The 18,545-nt window shown below is 38.3% G+C and overlaps 1 protein-coding gene across 17 annotated transcripts in view; it reads left to right on the plus strand.

Annotated features, from left to right (window-relative positions):
• Positions 1-18,545, plus strand: part of LOC108048467 (eye-specific diacylglycerol kinase) — a 129,628-nt gene that overhangs the window by 104,469 nt on the left and 6,614 nt on the right. For 11 of the 17 annotated variants that reach the window (XM_044460909.1, XM_017129155.2, XM_017129156.2 and 8 more), the window contains 5 exons: positions 12,471-12,609; positions 13,942-14,145; positions 14,837-14,981; positions 16,556-16,952; positions 17,666-17,846. In XM_044460909.1, the coding sequence (XP_044316844.1) occupies positions 12,471-12,609; positions 13,942-14,145; positions 14,837-14,981; positions 16,556-16,952; positions 17,666-17,846 (1,066 nt within the window). Of the gene's footprint in view, positions 1-4,316; positions 4,502-10,887; positions 12,163-12,467; positions 12,610-13,941; positions 14,146-14,836; positions 14,982-16,555; positions 16,953-17,665; positions 17,847-18,545 lie in introns of those variants that run through there. The other 6 variants (XM_017129152.2, XM_017129153.2, XM_017129149.2 and 3 more) reach the window with 4 other exon arrangements.

Genomic DNA, 18,545 nt, shown 5'->3' on the forward strand with positions numbered 1-18,545 from the left:
AAAATGTGTATAATATTATTTTATCACATTCTTTAATTTGTTTGAGTTAATTTACTTTTATTTTCTGATACTGGACTTGACATATAAATTAGTATGAGTACCCACTGGAAGGGCAGTAAAATTGGCTCAGCGAACCGATTTCCTTGAATTACAACAAAAGCCGCTCATAAATAATATTCAAACAAAGTGTCCCGTGTCCCGTGTCCGTTTCCCGATGTCCGTTGTCCGTTGTCCGTTGTCCGCTGTCCGTTCCTCACTGTCCGCGTATTACATTGCCCGGAATGACAAGAGGGCGACTGACTGCGTGTCCAAAGCGTCGAGGTGTGAGGTCGTCGAACCAGTTGCGACCAATTTGTTTCACGAGGAGCACCACCCACTGGAGTACTGTGCCTTTTCTTGGGGAACCGATATGGCTATGGATAATTCAGAACTCTCCTCTGATGGATTAGATAGATTAGGACTTCCCGAGTGCGTGTGTGCTTTCCCTTGACTGGAACATGCCCTCGATTCTGTTCCGCGGAAAATTAATTAGCTTAGTGCGAGTTTATCATACGTAACAATGCGCGAGGACTACTAAGAAGTATTTAGAAATATATCATAAAGAAGATTGACGGGGGCAAAACTTAAGATATTGCCCTGCTCGCAAATTAACTGAATTTATGAAGGCAAGCAGTAAAATATATATCTCCATTAATTTCAATTCGTAGTGTTGAATGATAACAAAAGGAAGGAGTCCACAACTTTTGTATTTGTTAGGGGATTTTTAATTAATTGAATTTTCTTTCTTTATATTATTTTTGTTTGTTATATATTTTAATTTAATTCATTCCTATTTTTAATATCGAAACTCATAAACATTTTTCATTGGATCGCCATTCATTGTTATAATCATTTAAAATTCAAGTGAACTTATCACTGGCAATTCACTGATTTGCTGAGGCATTCATTTTGCACTTGGAAATGAGTAAATATATTTTTCCAATGAATAATTTTTATTATCGCTCTTATACTTGCAGGTACGTACACATTGGTTAACCCTTGTCTGCCCCATATGCACTCAAAGATAAGTACTGGAAATGAAAATGAATTAATATTAAAATGCGTTCGGCAGCAATTTGTGCGGTTAAGTGTTAGCTTTCCTTTAATGCGGTTGGTATCTTTTTTAATTTCCGATTCATGTTGTCCCAATTTATGGCTATTTATTGTCCCGTACACACCCATTAAAATCTCTCCTCAGGGGCTCTCCATTAGGAGGTCCGCCAATGCTTGTTTTGGGGTGTTTTGTTTGGGGGCTCATAAAGTTGGATTTGCTGATTTACGATACCGAAGCGTGACACGTTATTATCTCCCATTGTGGCTCCCATTCCGGCCATTCCAGCCATTCCAGCCCTTCCAGCCATTCCAGCTATTCCAGCCATTCCTGCTTTTCCGGCCATCCCACGGCACTTCTGACCACTGACCACTGACTGATATGTTTAATTTTCCGCAGCTCCCCGTTCCCACTTTTCCCATCCCGCCTCCGGACCTTTTGCTCGATAAAATGAAAATATTATAAAATCATTCAATCATGCGACGCATGCCGGACACTGCAGCCATTTATTCTTGCTCTCGGATGCGGTCTACACTCCAATCTCGCCCCTTGAACTCTTGCCTCCCACTCATTTATGCACTTAAGTATTCGAAACCCAAATTTTTAATATCAGCCGATTTTCAAGAGCTCAAATTGATTTAAAAAGTTAACGGGGCTTTAATATTTAACACTTCTGGCAGTTAAACATAATTAAATATGATATTATAAATTTCAATTGATAAATAGTTTATATTTTTGCGACCCCAAAGTCAAACATTTTTTGCTAACACAACATAAATGCTATATGTATGATTTTCCAGGGCAATATTTCTTAACTTCTTCAATATTTTTCTTATAACATCAGATAATAAACATGAACCAGCTTGAATATAGTTTTAATTGACATACAATTATTATTATTACTTATTTATTTAAATAATGTCCGAATATACTCAACACTAATGATAATATTTTTTTTACTTGAAAGTTTAAACAATTGTTTTAGTTAGAATGGCTAATTTTCATTATTAATTGAGAGCAGTTACTTTCTCGCAGTGTATTAGTCGACCATTCGTGCGTCTTTCTTTGGTTTCTTGTGTCTGTCCCCGAGGCGTGTGCGGTTCATTCATGCGACTTTGGGTCTTCAGACATTCCGCTGGATTTCCCGCCCTTCCACGCTCACCCCCTCCGTCCCCCTCTCCACTTTCCAACCACACAATAACAACAATACAAACCCGACAACAATAACAACAAGAGCTACCAGCCATCGAACAAGAAGAAACAAAAAGTTAACTTAACTTTTATGACAATGGGGCAAATAATTTTATGAAAATACTCCCCCGGGGGAAACTATATCCCACGAAACCTTTCGGGTTGGGGGCTTAAATCATGGGGGGGGGTTAAGGAATCCCGAAGTTTACCATACATGAAATTAGCATACAACACTCGGGGGATAAGCGATTGTGTTCCAAATACGCTTTATTCCCTGATTGAGCTCACTGTTCTGTGACGTCAACTTACACATATTTCCCCAATTTACAGCTTATAGCTTTTTGAAATTATTACTTAAAATTATTATTTATTTGAATATCAAAATGGAAAAATAACAAAATGATTTCAAAACATTAAAACCCTATAACCAATAGAAAGACCTAAACTGCTTAAGTTAAATTATAATGGAGTGTTAGCATTCAAATGAATGCATTTGTTGTATCAGCTACTCATTCTTGAATTAAAGATACATATTTAGTTACGTCTACAATTGTATTAAAATTCCGAAGAACTAGTTAATTGATTCCGTCAAATTGAAAAGGCTTTGTGAGATCCCGAGTATTGACGTGGTGCACCAAAAATCCACTTTACAACTCCCCGAACAAAAATAACAAATTAGAACGAGATAATAAAACTCTTGAACCAGGAAAAGCAGAAGATGATAAATGGAATCGCTTTAGTCTGTCTTCAGTTCGAGTTGTTTTATTATTTTATTCGATTTTGTTTTTACGTCCAGTTCCGCATTTTGCTGACGCATGCGGCAGGCGGCATGCAACAAGAGCAGCATTCACGGGGGCAACAGCAACATGTACGGCAGCAACATCAGCGGCACGGCAGCAACAACAACACCCATCTACAATTAAGTTTTATGAAACATTTGTTTTGTATTTTTTGTTCGCCTCTTTCTCGCCTTCTTTTCTTTGCCACAACTACGTCAGCATTTGTGAGTATGTGCGTGGGGGGCGGTGGGCGGAAAAGGGGGCTGAAAAGGGGGTGGGCAAGGGCGTAGGTGAGGATAGGCGCATGGAGGCAAAATTGAAATGCAAATTGAAAGGCACAAAGCGAAAATACGCCAAGCGAAACTGAACAATCAAAGCGGTAGACAAAGCAGCGAAACAGCGAAAACGTCAGCAACTGCGACTGCGACTGCGGCAGAGCTAGAAAATGTCACCATCACGATCCAAATGGAAAATCGCTGGCAAAGCAACATCAAAAAAAATAAAAGAGAGATCGCTTTTAGAGATGCCAAAGAAAATGCATGAAAAAGATTTAATATTTATTTATTTATTTTTCCAGATAAAGAAAATAAACCGAATATAAATACCTAAATAGACAATTCATTTCAACTTTTCCCAGAAAGATGCAAAAAATTGTTAAAAGAAAGTTTAAAAAAAGAAACAAAGTTCAAAACCTTAATATTTATAAATGTTTTTTCTATTTCATAGACTTTCTCTAAGCATTTACTAATTCATCTATGTTTGAGTAATTTATTTCTTAAAGTAAAGAACTCATTCTCTTTGGATTTGCCAGCGCATTCCTTTGAAATATTTTACGGGATTTATATTTAATACTAAAAAAAGATTTTGGTCATATTATGATATAGATTTATAAACCAGTCATAGTTACGAGTTCATTGGGGCACTTAAATTCTGTACGATAAATAGTGATATGACTGATTGATGCCTCAAGAAATAAGTCGAACAAAATGGCTTTTAAAATTGAAATTTTTGTGAAAGAAAATGCTTAAGTTGATTTTCCAGCTCGATCTGGGCTATCTGCACACCACCGATCGCTGCCGCAGCGGAAAACTCACCACGCTGCTGCGTCGAGCGTAATGACGAAAAGCAGCAGCGTTTTGAGGTGACAAAGTGCCAACTGCTGTGCCGCCGCTGCCGCTGCCGCTGCTTCCGTCGCTGCCGGCGTCGCTGCCGCCGCACTCGTTGACTTTCGGTCCGCTCGCCCGTCGCTCAGTTGCCTTGTGCGGTTGGATGCTGCCGCCAGCCATAGATATCCACCGAGATAAAAAAAAAACACCAAAAAAAATCGGAAAATCAGGCGGAAAACTCTAGCCCGTATAATGCAAATAATTATTAATAAAATAACGCGTGCGCGTGTCCCAAATTAAAAGTGCCTCCGGAAAACTCGGAAAAGTGCAAGAAAGTGTGTAGCCCAAAACAGAATGGGGAAAGAATGAAAACAGTGAACCGGGGGGGAAATCAAAACAAAGGCCACAAAGGGTCAAAACGCTGTCAATTGGGCCTAAAAATAACCGGTCACAAAAATACCACAAGCAGCCAAAAGTTCCAGTGCGTCTTAATTGAGGCGAACGGGGAAATTGTAAAATTTCAATTCAATTAACCAATGAACTTGAAACGCAGAAAAGCAAAAAAGAAAACCGAAATGTCGGAGAAGTATCGCCGATATAAAGTGCAAAAGAAGAAAAGCCGCCAGGGGTCAGCCGGAGTTCAATGTTGAGCGGTCAACAGCGCGGTTTTTTTTAAACAGGGGAACACTATGTACTATATGTGGGATGTGCGGACCATAAGTATATGGCGCGCTAAGAGTTCGTTTGGCAAGCCATCAACTGCGGTTCGGACTTTGGTCCAATCAAAATTATTAAGCATTACACGCTTCTTGGCGGAAAATCACTGTGTACACTTGTTCTTAATCTATAGCTTTGAAAATATTTAGAAAATGTATTAGGAACAATTAAATATTTTACCACGGCTTTTATTTATTACATAATTTATTTCGTATATCTTTTTTTCAAATTTTAATCTCCTTTTCGTTACCTAAATTCCTTCGAACAAGTGTTCAAAAATGTATTAAAAGATATTTTCGGAATTTTTAACTTAAATATTTTATGACTGATCATAATTCTTCTGATATATCTGAAAATATATATATATTTAATTATATTTTTATGCAGCAACATTGTACTATTTCTAGACCAGAAATTGTAGCTTAGAATAAATTTCATTATTCTCAATAATAAGTTTAGCTTTCTCTGATTCTACAAGACATAAATTTAAAATGTCAAATACAGCAGTTGAAAATGGGTCATTATGCTAAATAAAGGCAACTAATAAAACAATATTTAAAGAATGGTGTATTTGGGTGTTAGTTAAAATGTTTTTTTTATTGAATATGAATAATAAATTAATTATAAATCTCTCAGAATTCTCGAGATATATCTGATCCGAGCCACAGTCATATTTAAGTGAGCGTGCTGTCGAAATTCTCAGCAACATTGCACTGCGAAATTGCTGCCAAAAGATATTGTAATTGCTCTACCAACACCTCGGCGTTTATCTGCCCTATTGTTCTGCCACTTCTTGGCTGCCTTCCACTTTTACTATATAATCTTTCTGTATTCTTACTGCTTGGCATCTTGAACCCAAAGGCCAACTGCCAGCCATGACATTTCGAGAATTTCGCACTCATTTATCAGAAAACTATGGTGAAAACTATGGCTGAGAGGCAGAGGGATCGGAAAATGGGAATGGGGAATGGGAAAGAGTCAAAGTACGTCGCATTTCGTTTATTTGATTTGATTTATTGTCGATTTGCTGCTTTTATTTTTTTTCTTTCTCTTTTTCCTTTGGCTTGTTTTGCCAGCTGCGCCCAGCCAAAAACATCACAAGACACAAATCAGAGAGCCCGGCCACGCCCACGAAATTTCGAATGGCTGAGGAGGCATGCAGATTGCGCATACGCCACGTGAGCCGGCGGGTAAAAATAATATTAAAAATAACAATATTAATAATCGACGAAAACCGCGAGTATGCATCTTCATCGAAGCGTATGGCAATATTATCGGCAACTAATAATTTCCAGGCGCAATTTATGCCGGCATAAATTTACACTTAAATCCGGGGGGAGGGCCACCCTTCCACCTGCCGTGTGGTCAAAATCGAGAAAAACACATATAAATACTGTTTTAAAAATAAATATCAAGTCACACACATGTTTTAGATTTGAAATGTTTGACTTGCTCGCTGCCTGTTCTCATAATTAACTAAAGTATTTTTAACAGGAAAAAAATATAAAAAAATGAAAATATGATGTCGTCGTCGTCTTTGGCTTCTGCTTTTTCTGACTGGCAAACAAAGCAAACCACGTATTTCAATTAAAATGTTGAAGACAAATAAATGAAAATTGAACGTCCTGCATAAAAATGTATTAAATTGTAGCTATTTCCAGGAGATTAGGGTTTGGGATAACAATTGAAAGTAAGAATATAAAAATATTCCACTTGACATCTTCCATAATTTTTTGTTGTTTTTTTTAGTTTCTTTGGGCTTTGTTTGTTTGCCAGCCACTTAAATTCATTCATAAATTTCAGTAGCCCCAGATAATTCCTGATTGTGCAATAGCTTAGACAAGCAGCTACCTGGTTTTGCTGAAAAAGTTGCGAAACGGAAGTAGACTATAAACAGCTGAGATATGAGGTAGATATGAGAGTTCAAGGCACTCTCTATGACCAAAAATTAAATCTTTTTTCGGTCGAATTATTCACGCAAGCGTGGTGGCTTTTGTTTTTCTCTGATAAGCAAAGATAGCCAAGATATCAGGTAAATCTAATAGAGATTTAAAGATTAAATTTAGATTTCTGGAACAATTTATTTAAAAGAGAATTGGTTTTCTGTAAATATATTTACTTTCTTTAAATTTTGTTATTTTTTCAATTTATTTTCAAGTTTAAGCCCTAATACTTGCTCTACAGCCCAACAAATTAATATTTTATTTTATAAATAGGCTCAGTAAATATTGATTACAAATTGTTGGGCTATTGTAATTAAATTTTTAATTACCTTTAAATTGCTCCTATTAAAGTTCATCCTCCTTGCTTTCTTGGTATTCCGAAACTCTTCGATTTCACTTTAGGTTCATTTATTGCTGAAAAACTTTTTGACACAGATACCAAAGGCCTGGGGCTTTATGGAAAAGTGCCATGGTGAATATCAGCATCTGGATCTGGGGCTTCGTAGCCGTCTGAAAAGTTTAGTCCCGAGATTTGGACCGGTCCCCTTCCGTTGCCATGCATATTTTACTGGTCCTTGCTGCTCGGCTTATTGAAATGTTTTGCGTCCTTGCTGGCCCCGTTATCAAGTGGCCCGCCCACCGCCCACCGCCCCCTCAGGAAAACACCTCGCCGGCAGGCCAAACGCTTAATGCCAATTAAGAATATTAATTTAATTTGCAGCCCTAGCTCGCTTAGTCCAGCTCATTGCCCCATCCTCAGTACCCCTCTCTCGTTTTGCTGCCCAATCTCTGACCATTTTCCGGTTGCATCTACTTCTCCACTTCAGATGCACAGCAAAAAATAGAAATCGAATATTTTATATTAAGTGTTACTAAAAACAGTTTATATGCAAAGTTAGCTAAAGTAATATTTAAAAAAATGATTAAATTCTCAATTATAAGATGACCATTTTAATATTTTGTAGCCTCTTGAGTTTACCTATATTTCGAACTAGGAACGGACAGAATATCAATATATTATCGTTATTTCACACAATTAATTTGTATTACTTGGTTAGATTTTGTTCCCTTTCAAAAGTCGTAAGGCCGAGTATTTTTTTCGACGTGAAGACCGAAGTAGCAGCCTCTGTCCATGGCAATTGTTAATATTCATTAGCTTAAAATCCTTTTCTCGCGCTGTTGCCATTTCGCTGCTGAGCAAAAGGAGCTGCCACTCCAGATTGCCATCTAAAAAGGGGAAAACTGAGTTTTTTGGGCGGGGAAATGCTTGATTCACGAAAGTTGTTGCCACGTTTTCAATTCCAATTCAATGCCGGGCATTAATCGCAATCACAAACGACGGCCGGGATGAAAACGATGGCAACAGCGATGGCCAGGACGTGCAGATAATTTTTCATTTGGGCCAGCTCAAGTGGATTTCTCATTGGCTTAAATGCGCAAATGAATGGATGATGTATATATTTGCGTATACAGGATCTAGACAGGATCTACATAAAGCGCATAGTTGTGGGCGGTTATTAATGGCTCACAGGCTTTCCAAGAACCCAAAGACCCGTTCAAGGGTTAAGGTATATTTTTATGACGATTCAATGATGCTTTCATGCTCTCAGCACTTTTCGATATTTATTTATTTCTGCATTTTTATTCTCGATTTTATGATGTGAAAGTCAAAGAGCTCTGTGGCAAGAGGGTGGCGAATGCAGAGTGTCATTATTGAAATACCTAAAGATATTTCAAGGTTTTTATCGATTTTGTCAATGAGGCCACAGCGAGAGAGGCGTCTGTCTCCTCCCCGGAATCTCAATCCCACTTCCACTTCCACTTCCAAGTCCGGGCCATTGACGACAGTTTGCCTTTCATTAGCCGAGCATTTCCCCGCTTTTCCGCTTTCCCGCTTTTCCACATCAGACTTTTCACCTTCTCTCTATCGCCGGCAAAGTCCAGACCTCTTCAAAGGCAGTCGACATCGAAATTAATCACATTTGAATTGAAATTGCGTTTCAAGTTCTGTTACGTCTTGCTTGGCTTCGTTTTATTCGGTTTGCCTGTGTTTTCGGTCGCTCGTTATTTCTGTGGTCACTCATATTTGGTATCAAACGATTCTAATTAGGGATGATTGCGTTTTTTCGGCTCTCGAGGGGGGAATTCGTTTGGAATGTTCAGCATATCAAATACTTTGACAAAGGCTTGTTGGCTGATTGCCCTCAAACTTCAGAGATTGCAATGGCAAATTGTTATAATTGTCTTGACGGATTGCTCTTCTGTAGCCCAAAGTGATAAGAAGCTCGCTTTTCACAAATTGTTGGCCTATAATTTAACTCATGTTTTGAGTTTAAATTTGCCAAAGAGCTCCCACAATCATAAATTACCAAATAATAAGTGATCAAGTTCTAGCATAACAAAGATGGGGAACTTTGATTTATCAATTAATTGGAGATTTCATGGACAAAGGTGAAATGGCCTTTGCAAAACTGAATTCCACTTTATCGGGCTGGCAAGGTGCAAGACTGCCCTTAAATAAACATTTGCATTTTGGCTCGTAAAAAATTCTGGGAAATTCCATTTCCAGTGACTCAAACCCTTGGCCATTCTAAAAACCTTCAGCAGACACTTCAGATGGCAAGAAAAATGGAATTTTCAATGATTTCGCCAAGTTATTTGATGAACTATTAGCACAAAGCCATCTCAACATTGATTTCCATTTCAAGACGATTCCACCCTGCATTTTCGCCAGCTATTCCTGTCGAAGGAAAAGCGACCATTGTGATGAATTAAGACTGCAGTCGGCAAATTGATTTGCAATTCAATTTCGTAACTTTGAAAAAGCTCCCACATTTTCTTGCCCTTTGTTCGCCCACCATTTCTTCTTTTGCTTACCCCCACTTTCTTTGCTAAATTCTTTACCTTATTTCAAGAGTTAAATGACACGTAATTGGGATCATTATAAAATTGTTCATATTTTTACCGATTTTTACCAATGTTTAGCTAAATGATTTTTAAATTAACCAACTCAAAAATGTTCAGTATCTACAACCTTATTTTATATAATATATTAATATATTAAAATAATTGTAATTACATGTATATTTATTTTTTTCAATCCAATTCAGTATGAAAAATATCACAAATCATAAGTAAGCTCTTATTTTTGTTACGCTACTGGAGTTCGAAAAGTCACATTAGGTGCGCGAAAAGCCTTGAAAATTCTATGAAAATTGCAGTATTACGACACACACCCCCACACACACTGACACGCTACATTTAACAGTAAATCATGTGTGTATGCCAACATTTGAGTAGCGCGTCAAAAACAGAGCAGAAAACGCGACTAAATCGCGCTTAAAACGCGCTCAAAGGAGCCGCGTCAAAAAAGTTAAAGGCAAAAAAGATATTAGCCAAAAAGTCGCGTATACTTTGACAATTGACATGGAAAATCTGCAAACCTGCAATTTACCAGGCCAATTGTCTAGTTACTCAAAACAAAAAAAAAGGTACGCATTCAGGGAAAAAAATAAAAAACAAAACAAGAGAAAAACGAGTCACATTTTTCTGTATGTATTTCCATCTGATAAGAATTTAATTACAACCCACATAAACAAAATGTATACAAATGTATTAAGCACACACGCACACCTATGGACAATGGCAATCGCTGTGCGCTAGAGCGAGACAGCAGGCGGGGGAGTAAGCGAGAGGGGCAGCTTAATATCCAAATAAGGTCCCCGGTCAAAGTTCTTTTTTTTGCACTTAGTCTGGTGAATTTTCAATACTCTTTGGACTGCGAAATTTTTTCCTGTTAAAAAGTCTTAAATTAAGAAATTCTTTCTCAGTTAAGGTAATTTTTTAAAGTTGTTTTGTAATTTTGTTTTGAATTTAAAAATGAATACAGAATTCCATTTGAGCAGTGTAAACTGCATTTTGCTTACCATATAATAGAATTTATTTTTTGTCGCTCTAAAAACATTATTAAAACAATTGAAAAGATATGGCAGTGAAAAAATCTCTTACAAGATATAAAATATAAAATGAATTTTTTTTTGGGTGACCCAATTCCACCAAAGTTTGAAAGAACCCGCAATTAAACGGGAAAAATAGTGTATGCAATCGTATAATAATAAGCCAAACCCAAAACAGAATCTCCAGGCAATCTTTTTGCGCCATAATGACAGCCGCAGACACGAAAACGGACAGCAGCAGAAATAAGGGCAAAAACCGATTCGGAACCAGAATCACAAAAATCGAAATCCGAATCGGGACCGATATTGCGATTGCGATTGGGAGCTGAATGCAAATAAGCTGGAAAAAAAAACGAAAAAAAAGCTCCGAAAAAATTCAGACTAAAGCGAATGTGTAATGAAGTGAAGTGAAATGTAAAACGTGCAAAACGAAAAACCAATGTGAAAGGGAACGGATGTGGAAAAATAAGTCACTGTAACAACCATGTTCATATCTTATTTGAACTGCGACGCCAGCAGCAACAACGGCAGCTACGGTTATAGCAATAGCAACGGCAACGGCAACTACAGCAGCAACAGCAACTACACTGGCAACATCAGCAGCAGCGACAACAGCAGCATCAGCAGCAGCAACAACATCTGCAACACAACATATAGCAACAGCAATAGTAACAGAGATTGCAACTCTAACTGCAATATCTGCAACAACATCAACTTCGACAACAGCAATAGCCAGAATTGCACTGGCAACAGCAACGCCAATACGATTGCCAGCAGCAACCATATTAGTGACTGCAATTGCAATTGCAATATCTGCAACAATATCAACTGCAGCAGCACTGGCAACAGCAACACCGAAACGATTGCCAGCAGCAACAGCAACTATAGCAAGAGCTGCAATTGTAATTGCAATATCTGCAACAACATCAACTGCAGCAGCAGCAATTGCCCCTGCTGCAGCAACACCCCCGCGGCAATATTCAACATGGAGCGATTGCTGCACGCCGTTCGCGAGGAGTTCCAAACGGAGGACGAATACGAGGCGGAGGTGGAGGATGAGAATGAGGGGCACACGGGGCACAGGAGCAGCATCAGCAGCTGTTGCAGCAACAGCAGCAACAGCAACAGCGACGGCAGCAACACATCGGCGTCGCAGCCGCCGTCGCAGTCGCAGTCGTTGCCGGCGCCAAGACGTCGACTGCAGCGCAGCGACAGTTTTGGATCGGTTGGGGGCGGCGTGGGTGTAGGGGGCGTGGCAGGAGCGGGGGTGGCGGGAGCGGGCAATGTGCGCCGCTTTCGCCGCTCCTCAATCGGCATGCAGCGGAAGTCAGCCTTCCGGCAGCGGAAGCTCGACTCCTTGGGGGCGTGGCGCCGGAAGAGGTGAGTCCCTGAAATAGTAATGCCCCCATGTTTGTATTTGCAAAATTTAATAAAAATATATAAGGATGTCCTCATTACATTGGAAAACGAAATATGAACACAAATTTAACTTTATTCGTAGTATCAACCTGTTTAAATAAAACAAAAACATATTGCTTAACATAAAACGCATCAAAAGGCTTCTTTGTTATAAACGTTATCAAGTGGCCACATTTTCAGTGTTTATCGAGTGCAAACCCCCCATGGCTAAGCCAATTTAATAAGCAATCTTTGTAACCTTTGACCCCTCTATCTTTTCATCCAAGCAGGCGTACCGCTTCGGCGAGTAATTCCCGGAGGCCGATACGGATTGTGCCCGACTGGACGGAGAATGCGGTGCAGGGCGAGCACTACTGGAAGCCCTCCTCGGTCTCCGGCGATCTTTGCTGCCTGAACGAGGACTGCATTGTGAGTACATATATGTAGATATATAGATATAAGTATGGTAGATACCAGCACCACATTCCTTCAATTCAATTAACACAACAGCAAACGAGAGTTGAAGGGCAGGTTACATGTGAGCGTAATTTATTTATTGCGTGCCTGTCCAACATTCACGCAATAAAGGCGCAAAAAAAAAGGGGGGTTTGAAACAAGAACGATGGGCGTGTCATCAGTTTGGGGCAGCTCCGGCCAAAGGCAAAACGAAATGTACTTTATCAGGCTCATTGTCAATCCAGAGGGGGCAACCTGCCAGGAATATAAGTCATTTGGGGAGGACCAGCTTCAATGTCCTGTCTTATCTCAATCTGTTTCACACAACAAATTGATGTGAGGTGGGATACAAAAAAATCTAAATATTTTATGGCGAACTCTAGGCAAGCGGCAAATATTGATTTTACTGGAATATCATATAATGAAAACAATACTAAATAAAAAACCAATTCTTTGTATGAACTCAATGAATAAATAAATATTTTAAAAACATTGCTTATGCCAGTTTAGCCTCAAGTTTCTTTGAATTAACAGTCTTAAAAATTGGCCAGTTCACCGCCAAACGCAAACTTCACTAAAGTTTGGATGGAAATAATTAAACAAAAGCAGATTTGGCAAGTGAAGCCAACTAGCACAATGGCAGCACAAGGTTTTCTTTGGTTTTCCCAAGAAAACATCTTATAGACACCTGAGGCAGTAGTATCCTTGGCAGAAATCCGTTCTCACCTGTCAAACCGCAGCAACCTCTGCAATTAATTGTCAAAGTTTGTTTTTCGAGAGTGCAGGCGTCAGTTGCAGCTCCATCATTTGAATGTGGCTTTGTGGAAACGCGGGAATTTGCTAATTAGCGCAGATAAAAGGGTAAACACAACACAATTAATTAAATGTCGCATAAAGGTTTTCCTAGAACCAAAAGGTTGCCGTCGATTGTTTATAATATTCATTTTTGAGCAACTAGAACATTATTATCAATGTGCTTTAAGTTTATGGAAATAACTTACCGAAATAATGGTACATATATTTATAACATTTCTTTGCTTAAAATAGCAACAGCAGACAAAAGTTATTGGGGAATATTTAAGGAGACTTTTAAAAGAAAAATATTAGAAGTAAGGGGTATTTTGTATATTACACTAGGTTTCTTTTGTCGCAGTACCATCACAATATCTCACATATTTAAGTGCACTTTTAAATAATATAAAAATTAATGAGTAAGAGTATATTTTGTGAGATAAAACCCAGTGTTTTGCCGCAGTACCACAACGAAATCTCACATATCCCCCTTGCAATTCCGTGCGATTTCAGAAAAGCGGGCAGCGGATGAAGTGCTCGGCCTGCCAGTTGGTAGCGCACCACAACTGCATTCCGATCGTGAACGAGAAGGGCACGCTGGCCTGCAAGCCAACCTACCGGGACGTGGGCATCCGGCAGTACCGGGAGCAGACCACCACGCACCACCACTGGGTGCACCGCAAGTTGGAGAAGGGCAAGTGCAAGCAGTGCGGCAAGGTAGGTCAACCACGGTGCATGGTGCATGGTGCACAAGTTACCATCTTCTTTTTTATCTTTTTTGTATTTTAAAAACCTTCTTTTTTGAGAAAAAAATATATGTTTTTAATTTGTATTCTCACAAAAAGTAAAATATATAAAAGAAACAAGGAAGACTATTTAATTTATAGCCAGAATATGTTTAGTTACTTTTTTTTGAAGCTAAGGCAAAAAACATTTTAATCTAAAATTTCTAAAACTAAAATTGTATTTAAAATAAAACACCAAATTTAAAAAACTACAATAAAAATTTCCAGAAATTTACAATTTTTTTCGAAGCTCCTAAAATAAATATTAGATCCGTAAATAAGAAAAAAAGATTTAGCTTGTCACATTTTAGTTAAACGAAAAAACTAATCAAAGAATACGCAATAAAAGTGGTCCATTTAAAGGAGAAAATAAAACAATTTTCTTTATTTGAATTATTCGATTTGTTGGTATTTATGATTATTTATAACATATTTTCTAACCAAATGTTGAATTTATTTACTTAAAATGATTTTTGTAAACGTGATTGATGTATTAAATCTTACATTTTTTAGCAGCATCAGTTTTGAACTGCCTTGAGTTTGTTCTCTGTGTGACAAATATAGAGTGATTCTGGAACTAGGATATTATTAAATTATTACATGTTATGCACTTATCCCTTTAGTTCTTTCCTATGAAGCAGGCAGTGCAAAGCAAGCTATTTGGGTCGAAGGAGATTGTGGCGTTGGCCTGTGCGTGGTGCCACGAGATCTACCACAACAAGGAGGCCTGTTTCAACCAGGCCAAAATCGGCGAGGAGTGTCGTCTGGGTGAGTCTGACCATGCCCCCATTTTGCGGTGCCCCTGCCCCCGCCCACATTTCCTTGATTAATTACGTGACGCGCATGCAAATAGATTGCGGTCCGTTAACTTAATTAAGATTTGTGCATTAAAAGGGAACCCAAAAAAAATCCTCAACCCTTTAGACTCCCACTTTCTGTGTCCTTTCGCTTTCCATTCTGTTTATTTGGTAGGTAAATAAATTGTGGCATAGTTTCGGGGGCCCTCTCGTTGGCCAACCTTTTTTTTTTTGAGTCAACAAAATAATTAAATAAAGAGGACCTTATCAAGGAAAAAACTCAACAAATCGAATAAATAAATTCTGATATTTAAATATCAAAATGTCACCTGGTTACCAATGCAACGTAGCCTTTGAATCCCAACTGAATTAAAAGCAGTACCTCAGCTTTCGGTTGGGCAATCGCATTCACAATCTGGTTTTATGCAACATTCTGTGGCACAAACAGCCGTATCAGATATCCTGGGAACTAAACTATTTTCAATTAATGTAATTGCAGCAAATGCAGTGGGGCCAGCCCCCGCCCACATTCTGCAACTGATGTTTTATATAAAAAAGAATTCCTTTCCGAGAAACTGGGCAACTTTGACAATGGTGGTGTGTGGCAGCTGGGGCGACTTAACCGCTTCCTGTTCACGTTTTTATAAAGTGTCTCAATGAGCATCTTGTTAACACACTCTCCCTGCCAGAGACCATTACGTGCACCCCGGGAAAGGACATAGACATAGACAGGACATGGACGGAGATGAGGATGGGGATGGGGCAGGACAAAATAGAATTACGAGTGGGTGGCTTTGGGGTCCTTTGTCTGGCGTCCCCCTTTCTGAGGTCCTTTGGCCGAGTTGCGGCATTCATAATTGCTCTTTGGTATGCCGTTTATGTTGGGGTCTTATCTCGTCAGTGGCCCCTCTGATTTCCCCCTCGAAGGTGGCGAAAATTAAATTTTTGTTGCCTGGCAATCCTTAAGCACTTTCCACACACAATTAGCTTTCCTAGTCTGCACACCTGGACTGTCCAATCATTTGGGCACTGGGAGCAAACTTTGACTGACATATAAAAGCACTACAGACTAGAAATAAACCTATCTTTCACGACTTAAAATCCTTCAAATGCTGTTTATCTAATAACTCTGTCTTATTTCCATTTAAATTGAAATAGAAAAATAACATTTTTATCAACCTATTTTAATACAATTATGAGATTTGCTATATATATTCAAATTTAAAATTCAAGCAATTCCAAAATATCATAGCAGAAAATCTATATTTTCATTTTGCAAGTATATGATAAAATATGTTAAGCTTTAAGGCTTAAGACAAGAAATGATATCAGTTTAAAACTTACTTTGTTATGAATTTATCCAAATAAAAAGCCTTGATTTCGTATAGGGACTTTTACGGCAAAAGCATTATTAGCTTTTTATGCCTTGCGATAAAAAATACCCGTAAAGTAAACGAAATACGCAGATACTTCCTAAAAAATTTTTGAAAATACCCCACATATTTTCTGGCAGTGTATTAAATCCTTACTCCTTAATCCTTGCAGGCAACTATGCGCCCATCATTGTGCCGCCGTCGTGGATTGTGAAGCTGCCGACCAAGGGCAACTTCAAGTCCTCGATACGCGTGAGCAACAAGAACAATGCGGCCTCAGGATCCGGAGGCGGGGCTTCCGGGGGCGGTGGAGGGGCAGGAGGCGGCGGCGGAGGCGGCGGGGGCAAGAGCAAGAAGCAGACGCAGCGGCGGCAGAAGGGCAAGGAGGAGAAGAAGGAGCCGCGGGCGTTCATTGTGAAGCCCATTCCGTCGCCGGAGGTAATCCCGGTCATTGTGTTTATAAACCCAAAGTCGGGCGGCAATCAGGGCCACAAGCTGCTGGGCAAGTTCCAGCACCTGCTCAATCCGCGCCAGGTGTTCGATCTTACGCAGGGCGGCCCGAAAATGGGGTGAGTATTCCACTGAATATACAAATTATTTGCCCATTCAATTTGCCTGCAAGGAATGTTAGCATTTGTAAACAATAAACAAAATTAAGTATTGCTTAAAGATATCAAAAACCGATTCGCCTTGAATAATTATCAAAGATTTTTATTTCCAACTACTAAAATGTATAACGTTAATAGCTAATGATTTAAAAATAGTATGAATGTTAAAGATAATCAGAAACTGTTATACAATTACGAATATACAAATTATTTGCCCATTAAATTTCAAATAAAGAAGGGCTTATTTCAATTGTCTTGTTTTTTTTTTAATTTATTTTACAAAACTATTACTTTAGCTTTTTAAAGACTTATTACTTCAAATACTTTATTTGCCTGCAAGGAATATTAAAATTTGTAGAGAATAAATAAAATTATGTATTGCTTAAGGATATCAAAAGACCATTTGCCTTGAATAATATTTATATTTCTAACTAATAAAATTTATAACTTTAATAGCTAATGATTTAAAAATAGTATTATTGTTAAAGATAATCAAAAACTGTTTGCATATAATTAATGATTATTAGATATATTTATGCTTAGATCTCAATAGTTTATAGAAAATAGGGAAATCTTGTGTTCCGTTTATTTAAATTTAGGTACCTTTAGTGTACTGGTTTTTAATTTATTTGAATGTGCACTTTTTAACCACACTCCTTGTTTCTCCTTTTCAGCCTGGACATGTTCCGCAAGGCGCCCAATTTGAGGGTCCTGGCCTGCGGCGGCGATGGCACCGTCGGCTGGGTCCTGTCCGTCCTGGACCAGATCCAGCCGCCACTCCAACCGGTCCCGGCGGTGGGTGTCCTTCCCTTGGGCACCGGCAATGATCTCGCTCGCGCTCTCGGCTGGGGAGGGGTAAGTTGACTTTTACGCCACTAGACAATAGCTCACATAGTTCTTACCACTGGCAAATGTCGAAGTCCCAGACATGCAAAGTGGTAGCAATTACATTAAATGTTGACTTTAGCTAGTAATAAGTTATGATGCAATCTATTGTGAAGCTTAAAATAAGCATAACAATATAAACAGCTTTGTTTAAAATATATTTTTAAAAAGATTACCTAGATTGGCAAAAGCTTTTCCATTTCGTATTTTAATTAAATAAAATATTAGGGTCTTTAAAATATTTGTAGGTAATGAATTATATACATTTAAATGGGCCTATTCATATTATTTTAAACAAAGCTTTAAATTTCTAAAAAATTAAATGTTTTCATAAAAATAAATCCCACGACTCGTGAGCCATATGAAAAAAAAACAATTATTTTCAATGAATTCCAACAGATTGAAATAGTTATAAAAATAATACAGGAACAATGGCAGTCGTACGTATGAGTAATATTTCTTTGAAAACGTTTAAATTACCCATACGACATGTTAGCCAGATTCAATATTATTCGCAACATTGCAGATGTTGCTGGTCCAATTAAATAATTAAAGTTAGTCTAAATAAATAATTAAGGGACTTACAATACTTTTAAAAATGATATATTTTAAACCTGGCTACAGTACGTATGAGTAATATTTTTAGAAAGTTTGAGGATTTTTAGTTAT

This window comes from Drosophila rhopaloa, unplaced genomic scaffold, assembly GCF_018152115.1.
Source record: "Drosophila rhopaloa isolate 14029-0021.01 unplaced genomic scaffold, ASM1815211v1 contig_3, whole genome shotgun sequence".
NCBI classification, from domain to species: domain Eukaryota; kingdom Metazoa; phylum Arthropoda; class Insecta; order Diptera; family Drosophilidae; genus Drosophila; species Drosophila rhopaloa.